This window comes from Anser cygnoides, chromosome 8 (assembly GCF_040182565.1).
Source record: "Anser cygnoides isolate HZ-2024a breed goose chromosome 8, Taihu_goose_T2T_genome, whole genome shotgun sequence".
Taxonomy (NCBI): domain Eukaryota; kingdom Metazoa; phylum Chordata; class Aves; order Anseriformes; family Anatidae; genus Anser; species Anser cygnoides.
In genome coordinates, this window is record NC_089880.1 from 15,999,383 (window position 1) to 16,018,189 (window position 18,807).

General features: G+C 43.8%; 1 protein-coding gene across 10 annotated transcripts in view; it reads right to left on the minus strand.

The window, feature by feature from the left end:
• The window catches only part of PLA2G4A (phospholipase A2 group IVA), a 117,268-nt gene that overhangs the window by 65,140 nt on the left and 33,321 nt on the right, over positions 1-18,807 (minus strand). For 5 of the 10 annotated variants that reach the window (XM_048058954.2, XM_067001958.1, XM_013177934.3 and 2 more), the window contains 2 exons: positions 2,593-2,691; positions 2,296-2,431 (listed from right to left, as the gene is read on the minus strand). In XM_048058954.2, the coding sequence (XP_047914911.1) occupies positions 2,296-2,328 (33 nt within the window). In that variant the 5' untranslated portion in view covers positions 2,329-2,431; positions 2,593-2,691. Of the gene's footprint in view, positions 1-2,295; positions 2,432-2,592; positions 2,692-12,284; positions 12,427-16,776; positions 16,975-17,267; positions 17,507-18,807 lie in introns of those variants that run through there. The other 5 variants (XM_048058956.2, XM_048058950.2, XM_048058952.2 and 2 more) reach the window with 4 other exon arrangements.

Sequence of the window (18,807 nt, forward strand, 5' to 3'; positions counted from 1 at the left end):
GGAAAGCAAGGAATTTGCATGTGTTGAATACAGTATTTTTCATCCCCCAGAACGCTGAGTCACAAAATATAATCAGGAGATCAGGAGATATAAACCAAATACAAATCAGGAAGGTCTGCTATACCTTGCGTAATAAGGACTTACTACTTCTACTTCCTTAACTTTAAGCAGGACACTCAAGCTGACGACTGAGCTGGACAAATGAAAATGTTTGCTCATTTTGTTAAATAACAGATTTTCATGAAGTCCATTCTTTTACATGGATATTACAAATAAATGGAAATATTTGTGTATACACATACATTTTGAAGTTATTTCATTTGTTATTGTAATATTTAACCCTAATACCAATGTAACAAGGTATATTATGTCTCAACTCTAGTCTCTGAACCCAAAAGCATTTTGTGAAGCAACTCTGCAGCAACTTTGTGAATGCCTTCTTTTATTCCTTCTAGTCTTTCATAAAAAGAGGAAAGAAGAAAAATAAAAGAGATCAGAAAATGCACAGTGGTTAGCAGAAGGACTTTTGGAAAATGCAGAATTCTTTTGAGACTTTTAATGCCAAGTGTTGTAAAAATGCACTGGTTTTGCACTGATATAAGCCTGCTGCCCCAAGTGTTCAAATTTCAGTAAAACTTTCCTTGCAATTTAAATTTGAATGAAAAAAAACTCAGACTTCTATGCATTTTTTCAAGCAATTACAGAGTCAGCTCTTGCATTAACAATATTCCTGCCTGCAATTACAACATTGCTGCATCAGAATTCAGCACTGCCAGAGGACTGCAATCACTTATTCTTCTGAAACTGTATCTTGTTCACTATGGTGCACATACTGGTGTCAAAAGAGGTATTTCGTGTGAATGAGTCAATGAAATGAGTGAATGCATCTGAGACTGCTTTCATAAAGGTACATAGCAAACCAAATATTCCATCCAGGAGAGGGCACTGATAGCGAAAGGAATATGTTAGCATATTGTTTTAAACACTTGTAAATAGAGACGTCAACCTAAAACTTGTCTTTACAGCAGCATTCACAGAACTGCATACAGAGTAAAACACAAGTTTGACATCTGTTGGCTGCAAACTCACATAAAGGATGTGACTGCGTTGGGTGGAAACCACATCATTGATAAGAGGTCATTTCAAGGAAGCACGCACTATATTTTTAGCAATGTTCAACATTATGACAAGTATATGGTAACTATCTTTGAGTATGTATCGCTTACCCTGCCATGAGATTCTGGGACAGTTACGAAAAGTAGCTGATATGAACACACTCAGCTTGTTTTGAGATTTCAGTTTTGATAGAAATGGTGATTTCAGTGTTTACTTCAGAAAGTCATTCAAGCAGAGATATGCGAGAGCACACTGCAGCCACTGTGTTCAGCAAGCTGCTGACCCATTCTGCTGACTTGCCACCACACAACAGGCACTTGTGTTCCCATTTCCCATCTCCTTCCCTTGCCCCCCTACTTCTCCACTCATACAGCTTGTGCTCACATGCTTCTGCCCTTCCCTTGGGCCAGCTATGACAGCACCTATCTCATCTTCTGCCTCAAACTGGTTTTCTCCCAGTTCAGCAAAGTCAGCAAGCTCACTCAGAGCAGCTGCACTTCAGAGCTGGTAGAGAGGATGCAGGAGGACCACCGCAAGGCAGTGGGAAGGAGGGAGCACTGTGGCACCAATGTGTTGTTGAGTGGCACAGATCCTCTCACTGACCCTTACATGAGTTCACAGGCTGTATGTTGAAGATTCTCTTTGAATCAACATCATTGATAGACACTGGTTTAAGATCAGTGTATCCAAATTTGCCAATTCATCCCTCCACCCATACTAACGAGAAGGGAAAAGTGTAAGTTCATAAAATTGTATAGAAACACTGTATTGGAAGGGAGAAAGTTAGTAGCATGATGTTACTTTTGTAGGCTACTGACTAATAATCAGTGTGCAATAAACTTGTATGAAAAACTTGTCAAATACAGACACTTTAATGAAATACTTCAAACAGGCAATTCCCTTAAAACAATACCCTCATCATGTTAAGTTAGAAGCCTGTATTCTGCTGTGACTTATACATGAACAACTCATAGTCATTACCTGTTTTTGAAAAGTTGAGTTTCTTTCAAATCTCATTCGAATAAATTTCTTCATAAATTTGCTCTAACACACTTAACTTTACTTAAACGAATTCACAATAACTCTAGTGCTGTGTGCTTATTAGAATAACTTATAAAAGAACACATGATACAAGACAATACATGAGAAACTATAAGTAGAAGACATATAGCTACTTACCACGATGTGTTGATAAGGATCTATGAAGGACATTTTTGTCTCAATTTTTATTCAAGACAACTGTCAAATGTCTAGTTCAATTCCACACTGAAGAGGCTTCTCAGTTATTCAGAGTTCAGTATGACAGATCCTTTAACTATTAAATAATGAAAAAAAAATGTAAAACCCCCGTGTTCCTTTTAAACTGTATTTTGTAACAGAACAAACAAGTTCATCCATTTAAAATGTTCACACTATGCATTTGTTAAGCAAAAATTTTATTTCATATAAGCTACTGAGGTACAGATATTTACTTGCCTGAACTACAGAAATTTCTTGTGCTTATTTCTTCTGACTCAGTGTAACAGAACAAACAAAATATCTTCAATTCCAATCATCCAAGTGCTTCCAGCACCTCTACAGATAAAGAAAAGAATAAAGCAATTTTATGTATACAGTAGGTGCATTCATATGTACATGTTCATTGTAATGCATGGAACTAACTAAAATCACTGCTTAGGTAATAGACTTTTTACTGTAGTGACAAATTCTTGATTCCTGGAGCTTGCCTCTACATGAAGGTGCTCACATGGTCAAGACAGACCAGAGATGAAGCTCCTCTTTTTGTGTCTTCCTCACTACACTAGGATACATCCTACATTCACACCAGGAGCTGTGAAATTTAGAACTGAAAGGCTCAAGCATGAGAGTCGGCAACTTGCATTGGACAACTGCAGCCCTCTATGGCAAGGGTCTGTTAAGCTTTCTTAATGCAGTTTTTAACACCACCTTTGCTTTTCAAGCTTTTTCCTCAAATGACGAATTCACAAAGTTGCACCTAACTGCACCGAAAAAAGTAATGGAAAACAAACGCTACTATCTCAGCAGCACCAGCACAGGGGAGTTATTAGCCAGCTTTCCATTAATCGATAAACTAGCAGCAACAGTGCCCTCTGTAAACCTGGAGAGGAAACTCCAGCTGGAGCTGTAGACAACCCCCCAGGGCATCCCAGCTGCCTACAGAGATCCACAGGAGGTTTTGCTGGGCAAACTGCTCACCATCTTGCAGGATTTAAACAGGTTCTCCATAGGCCACAATTTTCTGAAGATTTTGTGAGGATTTCTATTGAAATTGGGCTACCCAAGGCCTTAAGCTTCAGAATTTTTTTCAACCGTCAAAGTAAAATACATTATGTTTTTCCTTTCTGCATCTCTTAAAAATAACAATAATAATGATAATAACTGCTGGCCAAGACTGGTTCTCAGATTCAAGTAGACCACGGTCACACCTGCACCATCAGCACAAGCCTCAGGCGGAAAAGCAAAAAGCACTATGTGAGGCAAATGTTGCCTCATCACCCATTTTTGAAGGACAGAATAAGCCCTGAATGGTGATTTATGTTATTTCCAAAAAACTCACTCAAGCAACTACATGCACACCTTCCCATAAAACATTCTTATCACCATGCTCACTAGAACACACTGCATCCTTTCTTTGATCCTGTCAGCCCTAACAATAGCTTGAGGCTAGAAACTACCCTGATTTTATTTACTTATTTAATCTAAGGAAGTCTGAATAAGAAACACTGCAACACACATTCAGTTCATAGTTTTCATCTAAAGCAGCTCAGTGTCAGGGTACCAGGAACAGGTCAGCTTTGTTACAGAAAGCAAGCAGCTTTTCAGACCTAAAGGATGCTAACACACAACATGCCTTTATTAACCCTATTCTAATAACAATTGCAAAGACTTATTTTTATTAAAATCTCATCAACCAAATTCAGCAGTGCTATTAACAGGCAGGTGGGAGGGAAGCAGTGCTGTGTTTGCATAGGTGTTGTATAGTTGATTTGCTACATACACCTTTATTTTGCCTTTCATCCTGTTTAAAGAAGGACACTGGGAAGTGTTGGTAAACAAGCCCGGCCATACCGGTAGTTAGGACATGTTGCAAACTTCGAAGGCCACCAAGCAAAGGGAACAGTGAGGCCTATCCAGTCACTGTAGCGCGGAGGAAACAACCCGGGAGCGGAACGAGAACAGGCGTGTGCCGCTGTAAGCACACGGCCACGCTACCAGCCCGCCGCCCCGAGTGCGGCGCTAACTGCCGGCCGGCCTGAGGGAAGCAGAGAGCGGGCCGGGCCCAGGCAGAAGGCTGGGCCAAGTTACGTGCCCAGCAGCCTGGAGGCAGGCGTCGAGGTCTCCAGCCGGTCACTCCCCTGGTCGAGTGAGATCATCCATGCTCTTCCTATAACCCCCTGCCTCATTTATTTCAACATCTGCAGAAAATACATTTGTGATCCTGCAAACAACAGTCTCTTTGACTACTGATCTGTAATGAATCCCCGAGCAACATCTGTCCTCCATGCTGCATGAAGCAAGTGGCGTGCTGGCAGACAAATACGCAACGGCATAATTAGCGACTATCAAAAACACACATGCAACATTTCGGGATAAACAGGCAGAAGCTTTAAATAAGAGGAAAAAAAGCAGCCATGGAGCAAGCAGAGCCTGATGTGATCCACAGCGCGAACATTCTGGTTCTCCACACACCCCAAGCTCATGGCACGATGGATCCCAGCCCTGGTCATGATGCTGCTCTTGGCCCAAAGGTCTGTCAGGATGCATCTGGGCTAATCACACTCATGTATTTCTCTATTTAAAATCTTCCTGTGACAGAAGAGCCAAAATGCAGCACTAACAGAAGCTACCTATTAAGCTCATCAAAAACCTCAAGGAAAGTCCCAAAGAATGTTTACTTCAGACATCTGTAGTAAATAAAGCTGTGACCCCACTATGATCTCACATTACACTGCCCCTATGCACCATCCATCCTACAGAAGCCTAATGGAAAAATCATCAGCTAATTGAAGACTTTATCATAAGCAAATACAAAGAGCAGAGCACGAGGTAACGCTGGCGGCAGGCCAGCACTTGGTGGACTGAGAAAAAGCCGTGCCTCTAACCAGACCCGAAGGGTGGGTGCCGCATTGCCCCTGAAAAGTGTCATCCCCAGGGCCAACAGAATTCCTTCCTAAAGGGCTGCCCAACAGCCGTCACGCTGCAGCTCTACAAGAGCACACGCCTAAAAGCTGTCAGTTCATACAGTAGCACCAAAATTAAACAAGCTAGTCTGACTGATTAAATACGTATTTCTTGATGTTTTACCAACAACTGCCCATTTCCAAATTATTACATTTATAAAACATCACATTAAACATAGCATCTTGAACAGAGCACTGTTTAGTTTGGTCATGTAACACAGAGAGAGCTTTTTACTAAGCTCCTAATCTCACTTGCACCCAGAAATTAACTATCTTTGTCAGCCCAAAGCATCTAATTGTTAGGTACAATTTCAGACATCAAAAGTAACAAGCTGTTAGTGGACAGGCATTTCTCTGTTTAAATCAAGACTTTTTGATCTTAGCCCACGTTCACATGAGGTGACAAACTGAAAAGCATAAGGGAAACCACTATAGAGACAAACAATAAACAGAGCAATTCCCAAAAAGAAGTTGATGCACACATGGATTATTACTGGAAAAGTTTTAATTCTCCGTGTCGATCCAGTAACATTGCTTACAGATACCTTACGGTTTCACAGGATATGTTAAGGATGAAAGACATGAAGAATAATGAGGCTTTCTTGTTCCATGCCAAGTATGAGGTTACTCCATAGTTAGTGTCACTGAGCAGGAAAAACTCCAAAAATGAGTAAAGCGCAACACACTATAAATATCACCACCAGACTAAATCCTCGAGATGTTAAGAAAATCATAAAAGGGAGACTGTTTATATCAAGTTCACCAATTCCTTTTAAAAATCAACGACAATTAAAAGATAGTAAGTGTGACTCACTCGTAGTCATTAATGCTCAAGTTGATACGATAAAAGTAGAGGGTACAAAATAACCTAAGTACTGCCTCAAGGTTTTGGTATGAATGTCACCGTCCACTTTTATCAAATCAGATTACAGAATTTTATTTGGTTACAGATCAATCCTGTGATTGTACAATAGAAATAACAAATACTGTTTCTACATGATTTTGCCAAGCATCCTGGAAAATCACTGTAATGTTATTTCTTAATTTAGGTCTTCCCACACAAGAAACAAGGATTACCTCTTCCTCTGTGTAGGGCATCCATCACTCATTTTTCACCACAAGTGAAAAATCATATGCTTTGATGTATAATGACTGTTCTTCCCATGCCTTGTTAAGACAGCATGGGTAGAGGGAAGGATTCTGAGCAGAAAAGCAAGAAGCTTGACCTTTGTGCCACATTTTTAGAGGATGCTGTAGGGTGAAGTCTGGTAAGGAAGTTGTCACTGTATAAATTACTGGAGAGGAGATTTTAATATTGGGAAACCATATCTGACTTCCTGCTAAAGAGAGCATAACATATGAAAGGATCACGAATCTCTTTTGCAAAGATGACCTGCTGGCCAGTGAGCAATTGCTGAAGCTATAGGTGGAGCTGAGAGCAGTGAGGTTTCCTCTCAATGGAAGAAGAAAGATTCAAAGCACACCAGCAGGACTGAAACTCCAAAAACATTTCAGAAGACATTAGTGAGGTAAATTTACACCTTTTCGAGTGCTGGAGGACTTCAGAGGACAAAAGTGAGGAAGACTGCACTGCTACCAGGCCAGTACTCTGTGTACAAGCTGCCCAGCATCTCCTGGGAATCTCCATGTTACAGCAGCCTCCTGCCATAGGAGACGAGGCTTGGTGAGTCAGGGGGAATTCAGACATGCTGCCGTAATAAGTTTAATTAAGCTGGGCTTAGTCCAACAGAAGAACTCTGTTACATTCTGCAGGCAAATACCTTACCAACAAATATTCAGGAAGCATTTCTGCCTGCATACCTGGCACCTATTACACGTTGACCATGGGAGGCCCCAGTACATTTGCTTTCTATCCAAGTATTGCATTTTCACCGTGGACACTAACTACAGGCCTGAAGGAAGAGGCGACTGATTCAGTGCATAATGGTTTATCCTACAATTATATTGCTTACGCAAGGAAGGGTTAACAAGAAACACTCACTGCAACGGTTCACAAGAGGTTACAAAAAAACCCATGTCATCATACATAATTTCAATGCATACCCATCTTAGAGAAGTTAGAAGATGGTACAGAACTCTATCTTCCTAAAAATACTTAAGGAATGAATTCAGATTCTGAAAGATTGCCTTACTATCTTTATGTAACTTTTCACCACTGCTTCATATTTTACTTGAAATTGTGCTAGTAATAACAACAACAAAAATCAGCCGTGAATATTTAAAAAGTTCAGCTAAGGGATGCCAAGAATATTCTTTAAAAACGGCAGAGATCACTGACTGTCTTTTTCTACAGAAATCCAAGCCACAAAACAGATAATGTAGATGGTAGGGTTTCAAAATTCATCAAAAACCCTCAAGCAAACAGAAAATCAGTAACCACCGCTGCACAGGTTAGACTCCCTACAACCTTATGCCAGAACCAGCTAGCTTGTTTTTCCTGCAAGAAGGCCAAAAAACAGAGAAGAATGTGAGAAATCACAAGTTCCAAAAAAGAGGAATTATTTGGGTATATTCCCAGTAAAAACAATTACAATACACTAGTCAAATCCACCTATTGCTTAAATCATTTTAAGAAGATTGTCTATGCAGACCATTTGTTATATGCACATTTCAGTTTAAGCAAGTAGGATTTAAAATGCACAACATTTCTGTACATTAGTATTTGGAGATTTAGTTACTCTACAATTTATTTATTTATTTTTAAATATACAACAGCTGTTCACTTAGGGGTGTTCTCACTTTTGGAAGCCCAACTTAAGGCAACAGAAAACATTCATTCTCTCTTCAGCTTCAAGATAGTGGGTGCTCCAACTACCTAGCATGTTTCAGCTGTCTGAAATGGGAAAATTCAATACCGGTCAGTTTTGAAAGTGTTGCCAAAAATGCAAACATTTATATAAAAGTTCTAAAATTAATTGATGTATATGAAGTGCAACACTTAAAAAAAAAAAAAGGACAGTGTTTGTAGACTGTATTTTTTTAAAACTTAGGTAGAAGTAAAAAAGAAAAAACACCACTAAACTACCCTACCTTTCTGCTTTCAGTGGGTTGGCTGAGAACTGTTTGCAAAAGTCTCCATGACCCCCTTTAAGGAAGTCTTTCTAGAACTGTGGCATTAACTATTACTGAATATTTTAGAGTTAGGGCAGTAGATTTAGGCTCCAAATACTTCAACCTTCACTCTGCCTTGGTGACAACAGGGATGTCATCCAACTTCTAAATGTTTCAGGCCAATGTCTTAAAAAAAATTAATAATGACAGATTGGTTCTTACATATCTTTGCACCTTTGTTCCCTCTTTGTTTTCAACCATCCCTGTTTACCAGCAGGGAAGCAAAAAAAAAAAAAAAAAGAACTAAAAGAAGTTATCCTCATGTTTTCGCTAAGTATTTATGTTTTGCTTTCGGGGGGATGAGGCAAGCTACTGCAATGCATGCACAGCTGTCCAATGCTCTCAGGCTTCAACTGCAAAGGAAAATGCCTCTGTGTTACAGTTATGCAGTGGTTTCACACAACAGGACAACCACAATAATAGCTAAAAAATGCAAAAAGATGGGGAAATTAACAGCTGGCTTCTGTTCAGGTAAGACATGTCAGCAATAAAACAAATTTAGCTGAAAGTTGGGCGAACATTTCCTTTACATATCTTTTAAGCCGCTGCCCCGCTTGCACCATGGGGATGGAGACAGAATTGCTTACAAAGGTGCCTTTCCCCATCCGATGCTCAGCACGTCTCTGCAACGTGACTCAGTGTTACAACTTCCATGCTCTGGTTTTGGACTATTTATTCAAAATATGAGCTCTGGCCACTGTCCACAATAAAGGGGACAATAGTGCTGCACTTCCTCTGGTCTAGCTGGTGATAATATTAAAAGCATGACAAAGTAGTTAGAGTGCCTGATGAGTGTGCCCTTGTGGAAATTCATCAGGACTTTCTAGTAAAAGTAGTCATAAATAAAACTTCTGACGCTGAGATTTTTCAGCATCTTTTAAACAATGCGAGTAAAATTTATACGGAAATACTTTATGATTGTTGCCAAGCTTGAGTTTGAGTACGTAATAAAATGTAGGTCTCATACATGAGCACAGACAAAAGGCAGATACAGTCATCCCTACTGCGTATGATGCTCTCTAAAGGGAAGAGACAAGGTTGTGAATTTATACTATGAAAAATTTCTCCACTTTTTTCAGACATTAGTAATTTTATAAGGAAACGATTGAAACAGAAATGTACCAACGCCTGTTTATTTATCTGCATGTGGTGCACGGCTGTAACCTGAAGCCAAACAGCATGGGGCAAAGCCTGCCCAACCCCATGCAGTCAAGCCTACAGCTGCAGAGACCTTCAGACCAAAATCTGAGCAGTTGCCAAAAAATCTCCTGAGTTACCAACTTGTTTGAAGCCAAAGTTATACCAGGAGTGCAAAGAAAGTGTTTACTCCAGGCTTCTGAATTTCTGTGCGAATTGAAAGGAGACTCCTCTGCAGCCCTGCTCCCCCAGCCGGCTGGAGGAGCTGCGTGTCTTCCTCGCAGCTGACTGCGAGAGGGAACGGCAGCTTCTTCTGCCCCTTCTCGAGCTTCCTCTTCCTCTACGGTGCCTCCCATAGTCTCTGAAGTTGCACCCGTTCCCTGGACACTTACCATCTCTGCCACTCGTCTGCTCAGAATGGCTTGGCTTTTCTGCTCCACCACTTCCACCGCATTCGGAGGAACAGCAAGGACACCCCACTGCCACCAGCGCTCAGTGCAAACCTGCTGCTGATTTACGAAGAACACTTTCAACAGGGCCTTGCTTGCTTCACTTTTAGACACCTGTCTCAAGTGCTACCATTAACAACACAGCCAAACCCTGAGAGGATGAGGAGAAAGTTCACCTCTCCTATGAAGTCAGGCTGAGGGAGCTGGGGTTGTTCAGCCTGGAGAAGAGAAGGCTCCAGAGAGACCTTATAGCGGCCTGCCAGCACCTAAAGGGGCTGCAGCAAAGCTGAGGAGGGACTCTTTCTCAGGGAGTGGAGTGATAGGACAAGGAGTAATGGCTTTAAACTAAAAGCGCGTAGGTTTAGATTAGCTATTCAGAAGACATTCTTTGCTAGGAGGGTGCTGAGGCACCGGCACAGGTTGCCCAGAGAAGCCATGGATGCCCCATCCCTGGGAGTGTACAAGGCCAGGCTGGATGGGGCTTTGGGCAACCTGATGTAGTGGGAGGTGTCCCTGCCCATGGCAGGAGGCTTGTACCCAGATCATCCTTAAGGTCCCTCCCAACCCAAACCATTCTGTGATGTAAGGTTATAAGGTACCCTTAATGGATGCACAACATTATCAACTAAGGCTCTGCAGACAAGTAAAAACAAAAAAAAAATAATAATATTTTGATTTAACACAGCTATTGGACATTTTTCTATCATAAGCCACCATAAGATATGTCGATCTGTACTGTGTCTTGATTCTAGCAGTACTAAGTGGTTAGCTACTGCAATGGTTTCACAAAACAAACAAGAAACACAAAGCCAACAAAAAAGCACTAACTGCTAGCTAACCAGACTTTAAATGTGGCCTTCAGGAATGTGATACAGCCTAATTCACTAAGAAGCCACAAAGGATGACTCAAAAAGTAAATGGAGAGCAATCAAATTCACGAAGAAACCCCAAATTTACATATTCTCTTGTTAAAACAGCTTTGCAAAGTCAGGGACACAAGAGGGACTTTCAAGTTTCTCCTTGATGCATCAAGAATTGGTCAGTAGGAGAAAGTTCAGCAGAATTTGAATGAACTATGACTACTCTCTTACAAACTTGCCTAAGTTTTTAATTTAACTTTTCCTTAAGCCAGCAAGGACTTGGTACCTCCCTCAGCAGCTCAAACTCTTGCTCAGCACATTAAGACACTGCCTGATGGGCTCATGCTGTGCTGAAAGGGAAATGACTTATACGTACTACACGACAGGGGAATTCACACAACAGAGATGTTCAAGTACTTTTCAGCAATAGTTTTTGGTCAGGAAATGTCAATTTGCCAAAGCAAGAAGCTTTCACTGGCAAACCAGACCAGTTCTGGTAACACTCCTTTTGGAAAGGGATTATCATATGTCAGTCCTCCGCCGGCCATCAGTTAACGCACCGAATAGTGCCAACAAGAGGGATGGCCCCAACACTAGTGAACTCTGCTCTGCTCTAGCACAGGAGACATTCGGGGCAAGCTTTCCATCTGCACTGCGAGGAACACGGGCTGGGCACTGCTCCGCTCCACACACCACCATGTTAGCTAGCCCTATCCTGCTCTTTCAGCAGGATCTTTCCAGTGTCAGCACTGATCACAGACAGACCTATGCAAAACAGAAATTTTAAAGAGAAGAAGGAACTGGAGGGAGAAGCCAAGCTTGCTTCACATGAGCCTCCTTTCTTCCACCAGCAAACGTGAAGCAAGCTTTACAAGCAGCAAGACCTGTTCTCCTTTCCCTTTAGCCATATCAAACATTTTTCATGCTTGTACTATTTCAGTTCGTAAATTACAAGACAATCTCAGGAACACACAGAAGATAAGCAAAAAGGAACAAAAACAAAATAAAAAAAAAAACACACCACATTTTGAGACACCACGTAGTAAAATTCACCATAGTTACAATGGGAATTTTTTTTTCCACGGCACTGCAGATTAGTGAGAGAGGAATATCTAACAAGGTAAAACTGAGTCGTGGCTTTTGTGTTTTTTTTTTTAATATATAATTCTTATTCAGATTTGACTTAATGATCATTATGAAGCTATTTTATTTTTCCTATATCAAAAATAGCCTTATCAAAATTAAACCTGTATTTATTAGCCCACACAAGAGCTGAAGAGCTCACTAAGTTCGTAAGTTTGGGATCCTTGGACAAAAAAGGAATTCAAGTAGAAAAGCCAAAATAATTCTTGGAAGTATGTCATAGTCAAATGTAATCAGTAACTTACCAGGCAGGTCTGTGTGAGCACGCACTTTTCAAAGTGGAAAATGCCAGAGAAATGCAAGGTGTAAGGAGGTGCTTGCAGTTAGAAGAGAACTGCTTTTCAGTGCTGCTGGCACCGCCAGCTTCGTACAGGAACCTCACACCGCCTGGTAAAAAAAACACGTCTGCAAGTGTTATCTCTGAACTGGCGCAAACCCATAAAAATAAACGGGAAGTAAAGTGAGGATTTGCTTCCTTTAATCTTCCCCTTAAATGCTGAACCAGCTACTGCTCCCATTTGTCTACAAGTCCTTCTACTAGCACTGTCCTTCACTGACCATTGCAGGTGTTTGCTTATGAGAAGAAATGCATTTCCTTCACATAACAAGACGATGGAAACACACTCTGCTTGCGAAACCTCAGCAGATTCATGCCTTTATCAGAAGATAAAGAGGTGCTGTGCTTAGTCTAATGGTTAGAAACTCATTATCAATTCTCTCTGGATTAGGAGGGAAAAATGATCCAAAGAAAACAGCAACATAAGAATAACTTGCTTCATACTTTATTGAAATTGTCTAGGTCCAGATTGCATCGTTATTCCAGATGTTCGTTTACGCAGGCATCCCTATTTATGAAACTGAAGAGCAGAAGTGCCTCAAAAGCCATTTTCCTTTACAATTCTGTTACAGACTATTTTTAAGAGATGGCACCCAGGAGTAACATCCAGGAAATTTCTAATTAGTTCCAAGGGTCTACACAGTCACCTTCTCCCCACAACTATTTTATGTACTGTGTGTTTTTTTTCTAACAGGACTGCAATGTGATGTAGCAGCTGCTGATTTTGCATACAGATAAACTTTTGCATGCTGAATACAACAGCAGTCTCTGACAGAGCATGCAAAGCAATGGCTTGGGCCGCAGCAGGAGTGTCTCTGTGTCTGGTACATTTGCCCGTGAGTGTTATTTGCTTTCCCTTCCCGCTGACGTTAATGGGTTTTGGAACAGGACAAAACAAATATTCTACCTGGAGGCATTTACTTTTACTGTCCAACTGACAGAGCAGTAAGCTAAATGCATTAGAAATACAGTTCTAGTAATTAATCACCGTTTACATTCTATATCCTGGAGACAGACATGGTCACAGGTAAAAAAAAGAAGAAGAAACACCCCCACCAAACACACACCTACTGACGAGGCTTTCCCAAAGCCAGATCTTTCTCCTCAGCAGTTTGGCCAATGCAGCAAACCGTACGGGACGGGACAGCCCCTACAAATGCATTCACCATTCCTCGCCTCCATCTCCACCTCACCCACCATCCCGCTTATCAGCCTTGTTCATCACCCATGGCTTCTGAAATGCAACCTTCTGGAGGCTGTCACTGTTACTTACTGCAATAAGTGCACATTCATGCAGATCTTCTCATAATCTGTGCCTGTGTGCATGCATATAATTTACAATGACTACAGAGTTTTATATACGAGGATAGTGGTTTTGTTTTTTCTGCAATGGGTGCGTACTTCTACAGATCTCAGCTAAGACTAAGCACTGTTAGATATTACTAATAGGAAAAGAAATACAAGTTTCACTGTTTTTTGCTGAGATCATTTAAGGAAAGCAAGATAATTATCAAAGAAGATTAAATTAGATGGCTTTATTATCAGATAACCACAAAAAAACACTAATATGACAGAGTCAAATCATGTGTAGCTCCGAACTTGTGTATATGGGAGTTATGCTTCTCCTTCACAAATCTGTTTATTTAGGGGTGGAAGCTGGGGCAGTGGAGAGACAAGGATTCTTGTTTGCAAACAGACTACCATATATTTTGGAAAATGTGCTCTCAGCATTCTAAAGGGGTGAAAATTAACAATGAGCAACGTTTAATTTAGTAGCTAAGCCTACAAATGTCTGCCAAACTAGTTTTGTTCTCAGAAGAGAGAAAGAAGCGCTGCATTCCTTTTCCTCAGCCCCAGCATGCACCACTGCCAATGCCACCGCTCACTCGAAAGGAGCTTGTTCCTCAAACTAAGAGACAAGTGCTTGTGTGCGAGCTGCGCAGTCTGCACAGGAGACTACTGTGCTCAGAGACTAGAGGCAGCATTCACCCCACTTAGCTAACAGATGTCTTCATCTTTCCAGTCATAAAAATTAGGATCAAGTTTAAATGGTCATTAATAACTTTTACTTTCCCCACGATTTGTTTACAGGAAAGAAAAAAAAGAAAGGTTTATTGCTTCTTGGTGCTTTGTTTGCTCCTGCTTCATGGACCAATGTCTCATGTCCTCAGGACCACCTCCTGTCCGTGCACCATGGGCTGAGTAATGCTGCTCCAGACGTTGACACACAGGCTACTGGAAATTGGTACGGTCAGGAAATTCATATCATTTCTCTGAGGTAAAACAGCAAACGAAAGCCCTCAGGAAAGTCTGAATACCAGTTTTAAGGAAAAAAAAATAAAAAGAGTTCTTTTGAAAGCATTCTCTTATTACATCACATTATTATAACCTAGGGCACGATGAGATAATTTCCATTACTAAGCCAGGTTCTGGAATTTGTTTTTCAGACTAGTGAGAAAGACACAGTTATATCACTGAGGAATGGGAAACACACATGAGGCAGAGTTCATCACCTCTCAGCACGATGATAGCCCATTCTGCTGCCACTGCCCCGGAAATCAAAAAGAAACCCTTCCAAAGATTACAACAAGTTCCCAGTCAGAAAGAGGAGAATGCAATAACAACTGGCCAGTCTGTAAACTCACTTTAAATATGTGTCTCATGACTGGTCCCCCAGGCTTTAACTGGGAGCTTAAACACCAGCTGAACCAGAACTGTAGGAAAATGCTTGACTGTGTTGTTTAAACCATCTCTGGACTATAAGCTAGAGATATTTTTGACATCTGTGTTTGGCATAACCACTAAACTGTGGGCTTTCCCATCAATGTGAAGTGAACACTTAATCAAATATTACGTTTTGCTCCCTCAAGGTCACTCCTTAAGTTTGGATACTGTCCTGAAGGATACAAAGATTCTGATCCGTATCGGTGCTTTGTATCATGGAAGGAATACATCTGAGCATGATCTCCCATCTCTCAACTCCGTGCACTAACCCTCAGCTGCGCCATGCTCTGAGATGCCTCCAACCCGCTGCGCTGGGAAGCATCAGCAGTGCACACTACGGCATGGCCAGAGACATGGTGGCACGACACCTGCTCTGGAAGTGGATTCCAGCTCCTTACTGCCTAAGAGGGAAACTAAGTATTTTCTCATATTTTGTAGCCAGCTTTCATCTGCTTGAACTTCTAGATACAAGTGGGAGATACCTCCTTCTCTGGCTGCTACACAAGTCTATCCTCATGTCTTCCAGCCCAAGCCAGTCAATGGGCTTCATTCAGTTAACCCATAGATCCTAAACATCCAGAACAGCTCCAGCTCTACTGCCATGGCTGTCCATGTCCAATCTGCACAGAGTCACACAGGTTGCCACACACCTGCGTACCATTCAAGTGTCTTCAAACAGAGCCACTTCCAACTACTCCTGAAGTGACGTGCGCCTGGAGAGCCAGTGCTGTGCCACACTGGATCCAGCCCTGGGTACTGTCAGGAAGATGCGTCAAGGAAGCAAGCGGAGCTCACGTGGAAGGCCTGCGAAGTGCGCTCGGCAGCTCATCAGGGATCTCTCTGAAGGCAATGGTCAGGGCTCGCTCCATAGACATCATTTTTCCCCTCGATCACTAAGTGTTATAAACTAAAGTACACTGAAGCCCAAACAGATTGGTTGCAGCACTTCCTACGTTGGTTATTTTAGGACAGTGGGCAAAGTCTACTCAAAATATCATGCAAATACAAGAGGGGCACCTTATGGTAACTCTGCTAAATAAAATTAATTCACGTCAAGGTGAAATTAAGTACATGACTTTAGTGAAGCAACGGGATTGGAAATTTTTCCTTTTTGTCTACTTAAGCAAAAAGTAGACCATGAATAGCACCTACTGCCGAGAGCCAAAAATGGTATTTTTCCAGTGCAGATTAACTGGCCGTGCAATAGGAGATTAAATTATGTGGCCCAAGTATTTTGATGTCTCTTTTTTTACATATCCCTGCTATAGGAGGGCAAGAGAATGCCCAAAGGTGGTCGTAAAGGGACAAGAAGTAGATTTTGGAAGACAACAACGGCCTACGAGCACTTCCCATCGTACGTTCAAAACTGTCCCCCTAACAGGAGGAAAAAGCAAGCACACCAGTTTCAGGTTCACGTTTTCTCTCCGAAGGCCTGAGGCTGAGTGACGCTCCGCAACCAGAGCGGAGCTGACCCAGCGACCAACCCGCGCAGCACGAACCGGGTCGCACCGAGGCGCAGGAGGCCCCGTCCCGCCCGCACGTCCCTCCGCCGGCACCGCCCCGGGCACGAGCCTGGCCCCGACGGGCACAGCGCGGTCCCGTCAGAGCGGCGACGGCGGCCTCCCGGTGCGCGCCCCAGCCGCCAGCAGGACGCCTCGGTGCGCTTCGTCCCGTACCTGACACAAGACCAGAGCTGCTGTCGCAGACATTTTGTGACATTTCTCCCTAACAGACATATTGTTTTACTTCCCTATACGTTTCAAAACGGATTGCTTCATGCACTGGCACAAGCCAGGGCGTCCGCCGCGATCTTTGCCGAAGTGGGTGCCCGCGCCCCACCTCGGCCCGAGCCCCTGCTCCGGCCCGAGCCCCAGCCCGAGCCCCTGCCGCGCCCGGCGCCGCCCAGCACCTCACACCGCCGGCACCTCACGCCGCCGGCACCTCACGCCATCCCCGCCTCACGCCATCCCCCTCCCCTCCCGCCCGGCCCCGCTCCTCCCGCGCGGGCCGCCCTGCGAGCGCTGCCCGCCGGGGCCGCCCCTTCGTCCCCGACCGGCGCCCGCGGCCGCTCCCCTCAGCAGCCCCCGGCCGCCCGCGGCCCGGCGCTGCCGCCGCGCACCCCCCGCCCGGCCCGGCCCGGCCCCGCGGCGGGCGGCCGGGGGCTTACAGCTGCGCGCGGTCCCGCGGTCTCGGCTGCCCGGCTCGGCTCGGCTCGGCCCGGCCCGGTTGCCCGCGGCGGGCATGCGGCACTTTTCAGCCGGGCGACGGGGGAGGCGCCAGCCGTCAGCTGACCGCCGCCTCCAAAAGGAGGCGTCCGGCGCCGGCCGCGGTAGTTTTGGGGGGAAAAAGCGCCCTTTTGGCACCGCCGTCCCGCTGCGACCGCTGGAAAGGCGGGCGGGGAGGCGGCGGGGAGGCTGCCCGGAGGGGAGCGCGGCTGGGCCGGGGCCGCGGGCAGCCGTGAGGGGGCGCCGGGCTGAGGCCGTGGGGAGAGGGCAGCGACGGTGACAACGTCCATAACTAAAAGCAAATTTAAAAGCAAAATAGATTTCAGTTACTAACAGCGACTAAATGGAAACTCGCGGCCTGTGGGTGCTCATGGTGGCACACGCGGGCACTGTGCTCCCCTCACGTCCCTGGTCGTGGTGCCCAGCACAGTGGGACACCCAGGGGCCGCTCGGACCCACAGGTAACCACATGGCCGCTCTTCGTTCCACATGACGTCCACCACAATCTCCTCTCAGATCAACCAGCGGACAAGCTATGCTTCCTCTCCCTTCCATCTGCCCGAATCAGATTAAAAGACATCACAGTGGGAGGCTGCCAGAATGGGAGCATGCCCACATTTTCAGTGCAGATACTGAGCTGGGTAGCGTGGGGAACAGGCAGCTAGGATCCCAAAGCTCTCTGCTACCAGCCTGCAGTAGCAGTCGGGGACACATGCTTATGGCTGCACCAGCAGGCCCCCCTGCCTGTCGAACCTGTGTGGCCATGTACCTGGGCTTGCTGTCTGTCTGCAAGGTCTCTGTGTCTTGGCCCTCACCGAAATCCTCCAGCTCTGAGAGAAGGAAGTCTCTGGAGTGGAGAGTTGGAGTTTCAAGTTACTGCTTTACCAGTCTAAAGCTTACGAAGACAAAGCCTCTGAGCTCACACACACACGGAAGTCATTCCTATTGCTGTCTCTCATCATCAGACTACTGCTCCTCCGCACGCTTCAGCATTATTAAAATTTTTAGTCTGAAACACACCCCCATCGTGCCTTATTCAAACTAGCTCCTCATCTGGTGCACATGAAGTTAAAATTTGTACATTTTGGGTATGCACAATGGTCTTTTCTGGAGGAAGGGCAAGCAGGAAGCAGGAGATTCAGGGAAGCAAGTGGCTGGTTTTGGTAACTTTTAATGGCAACACACTTGTTTTTATTAATTCTATCACTTTTGTGAAGATAAGATGACTTTAAATTTCCCTTCCACATTTGTTCTGTTTTTCTTCAAAGGTTTTTAAATTGATGTATTTTGAAGCATACTAGGGTATATTTGTAAACTGAAGTGTTATATTATTTGCTGCATTATTGCCATCCAAAAAAAAAAATCCCGCTTGGGACGTGGATTCCATAGTAAGTCAATGGGAAAACCTGACAGGCATCAGCCTCAGCTGCTGCTCTCCCTTAACTAGCTCTCTCAACATAACAGATGTCAAGCTAGTCCTTC